The sequence below is a fragment of the Brachyhypopomus gauderio genome, chromosome 20 (assembly GCF_052324685.1).
Source record: "Brachyhypopomus gauderio isolate BG-103 chromosome 20, BGAUD_0.2, whole genome shotgun sequence".
Classification (NCBI taxonomy): Eukaryota; Metazoa; Chordata; class Actinopteri; order Gymnotiformes; family Hypopomidae; genus Brachyhypopomus; species Brachyhypopomus gauderio.
This window is the reverse complement of record NC_135230.1, coordinates 2,782,114-2,786,914: the sequence shown is the minus strand read 5'-3', so window position 1 is coordinate 2,786,914 and position 4,801 is coordinate 2,782,114. Positions and strand designations below refer to the sequence as shown.

The 4,801-nt window shown below is 46.4% G+C and overlaps 1 protein-coding gene across 2 annotated transcripts in view; it reads left to right on the top strand.

The window, feature by feature from the left end:
* The first annotated feature begins 1,415 nt into the window (after nucleotides 1-1,415).
* Nucleotides 1,416-4,801, top strand: part of LOC143484297 (thioredoxin domain-containing protein 11-like) — a 12,652-nt gene continuing 9,266 nt past the window's right edge. The window contains exons 1-3 of one of the 2 annotated variants that reach the window (XM_076982956.1): nucleotides 1,416-1,756; nucleotides 2,192-2,408; nucleotides 4,043-4,140. In XM_076982956.1, the coding sequence (XP_076839071.1) occupies nucleotides 1,629-1,756; nucleotides 2,192-2,408; nucleotides 4,043-4,140 (443 nt within the window). In that variant the 5' untranslated portion in view covers nucleotides 1,416-1,628. The remainder of the gene's footprint in view (nucleotides 1,757-2,191; nucleotides 2,409-4,042; nucleotides 4,141-4,801) is intronic. The other variant, XM_076982957.1, reaches the window with a different exon arrangement.

Below are 4,801 nucleotides of genomic sequence, written 5' to 3'. Positions count from 1 at the left end.
ACAGAAATTATGAGCAAAGCATATGTACATCAATATTGAACAGATGGGTTATATGGTTTTCAACAGTAATGATACATTTTTAATCGTGTCCTGATAAAACAGTGTATGACTGGCAAGTTATGTTCCAGACACTGAACACTGCAGGGCTAAATGATCTGATGATCCTGTATTCTTTATCTTTGTTATCCTTTTCTTTCTTAGAAATATTCCAAATTTGGTGTCTTTGGGTTGGTCTTGAAGAGCTGCTTCCTAGTAGGTCTGTGGCAGTTAATCACAACGCAACGAGTTATTTTTATCTTGAGTGCAGTCAGAGTCAAGAAAATTTAAAAACTGCTTGGCGTCCCACCTGTTACACAGAAACATCGACACTCAGAAAAGTGAAAATGCACAATGGAAATTTAAATGTATAATACGCGAAAATTCTTCCTGCCAAACGCATTTTCTCGAAATTATTACAGATCATTTTAGGAACGTCACTTAAGTAGCCTACACGAAATATACCTTTTTATATAACAATTATGATATTTATAATAATTTCTGTTATTATTGTACATCTATTATTATTAATCTGTTGTAATTTAAATGGTATTGTTTTATATTATTTAACGATATCCCTGGTTTTACAATACTGAAACAACACTATGTATTTATATATATTAATAATATATTTATATATATATAGTGCTAATCATGGACGTAAATTTGATTTCAAAAGTGGGGGGGGACATGGATTCGTCGCTATTTAAATATTTCGTTTTAACCGTAAAAACTGGGGGGGACCAAAGCCGGCTTTTGAAAAAGTGGGGGGACATGTCCCCCCCGTCCCCCCCCAAAATTACGTCCGTGGTGCTAATATCCATCAGAATACGCGCTAGAATGGACGGACGCGCTCGGAGGACAATAATGAATGAGAAGATACCCGAATGGCGCACTGATGCCACCTAATGGACAAAGTAAGTATACGCAGGCAAATACCTTCTGACGTTCTGGAGAAAAAAAACATGTCGAAATAATTATCATAAAAAACAATGTTAAGAAAAATGTATCTTGAGTAATGCGTTAGACGTTCTTACTTACTAACTACAGTGTCTTTCGTGCGCTTCAAACAATGTAAAAAAAAACAAAAAAAAAAACAAAATCGAATTAAAATATTTAAAATTGCCATGCAAAGTCGCAGTAGATCATGTGGCCACATATAGTGGGATCAAACGTCTTGGTATTGATTGAGATCAATAGGCTACAGGATATTTAGTTATTTTTACGTCATATGAAGCGTTATCAGCTATACAACACAACGCAGCACATTTAAAGTAGTTTGTGTGAACACGCTTCGGTCCCGTTTCGTGCGCTTTTTCGTACGCGTGCGTATTTTAGAGACGGTCCCATAGGTCGGCCCCGCCTCCTCTCACACACGCGGAAGTGTCGGCCCCGCCTCCTCTCACACACGCGGAAGTGTGTTAGGGCGACGTGGGGCGGCCAGGTTGGTCCAGGAAGCTCGCAGCGCTCCGAGGAGGACGGTGTGGCCCGTGTGGTGTGTCTACGCGCCCGGGTTGGTCCAGCCCTTTTCGGGGAATGTCGCAGGACTGCGAGGAGAGTTAATAAATGGAGGGCACGGCGCAGGGGCGGTGATGTTGCGGCGGTTGCGGGGGGATGATATCCGGCAGCTGGTGAAGCAGATGGCCCGGAGACCCGCCGTGCTGTGCGGAGCGGCGCTGCTCACCTGCGCCCTCGTCCTGGCCATCAAACTCGGCTACAGGTAACCGGGACACTCCGGTACACTCGCGTGGTACTGGTGCGTGGTGTCTTCTCACTCTGGGAGTGTTTAACATGTTTAACCCGGTAGGACGAGTCGCCCGTGTCTAGTGGGACGTCTTGAACATCGTCGAGAAGTTCATGCTCGTTGGTTCACCGACGTGTCCTACACGGTGGACACCAGTACGGCCCACGGATCCTGTTAGGAGAGGTCCGACACACCGGGCTGTGGGTCTGTGTGCGTGTTAAATCGCGTTGAAGGAATCAGAGACGGGGGTTTTGTCCAAGAGAACCAGTAGCACTTGAAGGTGGCCAGGACGGAGATGCGTAATTCCACCAAAATAAGATTCCGCACCTGTTCACACAGATCCCACACGGACTGTGTCGCTGACGTGAGTGAACTAATCTCGCCGTTTCACTCCCCCTCACTCTTCCCCAGCCGGGCCAAGTCGGTGGTGGTGGCGGCCAGAGTTCCCGTGCGGTTCTTCCCAACGCACGTCCCTGTTGTGGATCTGTTTCTGGGACAGCAGGAACAAGCAGACTCGCTGTGTGAGGGGACGGACGTGTGCTTGCTGTTTTACTACGCCCCCTGGTGCGCGCACTCTGTCGCTGCACGGGAGCACATCCAGCAGGTGGCGCTGCGCTTGGCTGAACAGGTACTGTGTGGTGGTGTACGTGTGGGGTTATTGTACTGTGTGGTGGTGTACGTGTGGGGTTATTGTACTGAGTGGTGGTGTACGTGTGGGGTTATTGTACTGAGTGGTGGTGTACGTGTGGGGTTATTGTACTGTGTGGTGGTGTACGTGTGGGGTTATTGTACTGTGTGGTGGTGTACGTGTGGAGTTATTGTACTGTGTGGTGGTGTACGTGTGGAGTTATTGTACTGTGTGGTGGTGTACGTGTGGGGTTATTGTACTGTGTGGTGGTGTACGTGTGGGGTTATTGTACTGTGTGGTGGTGTACGTGTGGAGTTATTGTACTGTGTGGTGGTGTACGTGTGGGGTTATTGTACTGTGTGGTGGTGTACGTGTGGGGATATTGTACGGTGTGGTGGTGTACGTGTGGGGTTATTGTACTGTGTGGTGGTGTACGTGTGGAGTTATTGTACGGTGTGGTGGTGTACGTGTGGAGTTATTGTACTGTGTGGTGGTGTACGTGTGGGGTTATTGTACTGTGTGGTGGTGTACGTGTGGGGTTATTGTACTGTGTGGTGGTGTACGTGTGGGGTTATTGTACTGTGTGGTGGTGTACGTGTGGGGTTATTGTACTGTGTGGTGGTGTACGTGTGGGGTTATTGTACTGTGTGGTGGTGTACGTGTGGGGTTATTGTACTGTGTGGTGGTGTACAGTGTGGGGTTATTGTACTGTGTGGTGGTGTACAGTGTGGGGTTATTGTACTGTGTGGTGGTGTACAGTGTGGGGTTATTGTACTGTGTGGTGGTGTACGTGTGGGGTTATTGTACGGTGTGGTGGTGTACGTGTGGGGTTATTGTACGGTGTGGTGGTGTACGTGTGGAGTTATTGTACTGTGTGGTGGTGTACGTGTGGGGTTATTGTACTGTGTGGTGGTGTACGTGTGGAGTTATTGTACTGTGTGGTGGTGTACGTGTGGAGTTATTGTACTGTGTGGTGGTGTACGTGTGGGGTTATTGTACTGTGTGGTGGTGTACGTGTGGAGTTATTGTACTGTGTGGTGGTGTACGTGTGGAGTTATTGTACTGTGTGGTGGTGTACGTGTGGGGTTATTGTATTGTGTGGTGGTGTACGTGTGGGGTTATTGTATTGTGTGGTGGTGTACGTGTGGGGTTATTGTACTGTGTGGTGGTGTACAGTGTGGGGTTATTGTACTGTGTGGTGGTGTACAGTGTGGGGTTATTGTACTGTGTGGTGGTGTACAGTGTGGAGTTATTGTACTGTGTGGTGGTGTACGTGTGGAGTTATTGTACAGTGTGGAGTTATTGTACAGTGTGGAGTTATTGTACAGTGTGGTGTTATTGTACTGTGTGGTGGTGTACGTGTGGAGTTATTGTACTGTGTGGGGTTGTTGTACGTGTGGGGTTGTTGTACGTGTGGGGTTGTTGTACTGTGTGGTGGTGTACGTGTGGAGTTATTGTACTGTGTGGTGGTGTACAGTGTGGAGTTATTGTACGTGTGGGGTTATTGTACTGTGTTTCTGCATCAGCTGTATGAATCATGTAAAAATGAAGTTGTTCTGCGTATGAAGTTGTGTTTGCATTCTTGAAATGTGTTTCCTGTGTGTCTGTGTCTGCTGTAATGATGTTTCCTGCAGGTTCAGTTCGTGGCGGTGAATTGCTGGTGGAGTCAGGGAAAGTGCCGGAAGCAGAAGACCTTTGATCGATACCCCGTGGTACACCTGCACTACAGGAGGTAACGGTTACACTGGAGTCACCAACACCGTTCAGAAGGGACGGCAGTGCACACAGTTCCCTCTAACTAATTATACTAACTAATTATACTAATTATACTAATTAATTATACTAACTAATTACACAGGGGATAAAATTTAAAATGAGTAATGTAATTTTTAATGTGTAATGTTCTCTTTCTGTCTGTCTGTCTATGTATCTGTGTGCATACTTGTCTTACTGACGCTCTCTGTCAGTCTGTGTGTCTGTCTTCCTGACGGACACTCAAACGTATTGGCGTGACCATATCCACTTGCAGTATTGCCAAAGCAGTGTTATTGTTCAACAATGGTGGGATTGGGAGTTTGTAGGTTTTAGGTAGGGACTTAAGGTTGGGGTGAATCAGCTCAAATGTTGTGAAGTAGATCTGATGTATTTGGTGAAATGTTTCACATTCAGTGAGGAAGTGCAGCTCTGTCTCTACAGTCACACTGTTACACTGCTGCAGAGTCTCTGCTCTCTGGCAGCCATGATCTCTTGTATCGGCCCGTCTGGATGGCCAGGCTGTGTTCACTGAGTCTGGACTTTGTCAACATGGTTCTGTTTTTAGTATCAGTTACTGTAAGCAGGTAGTTACTGTAATGCAGATAGCACTGCATTTTGTTTTGTGCTTGTGTTTGTGC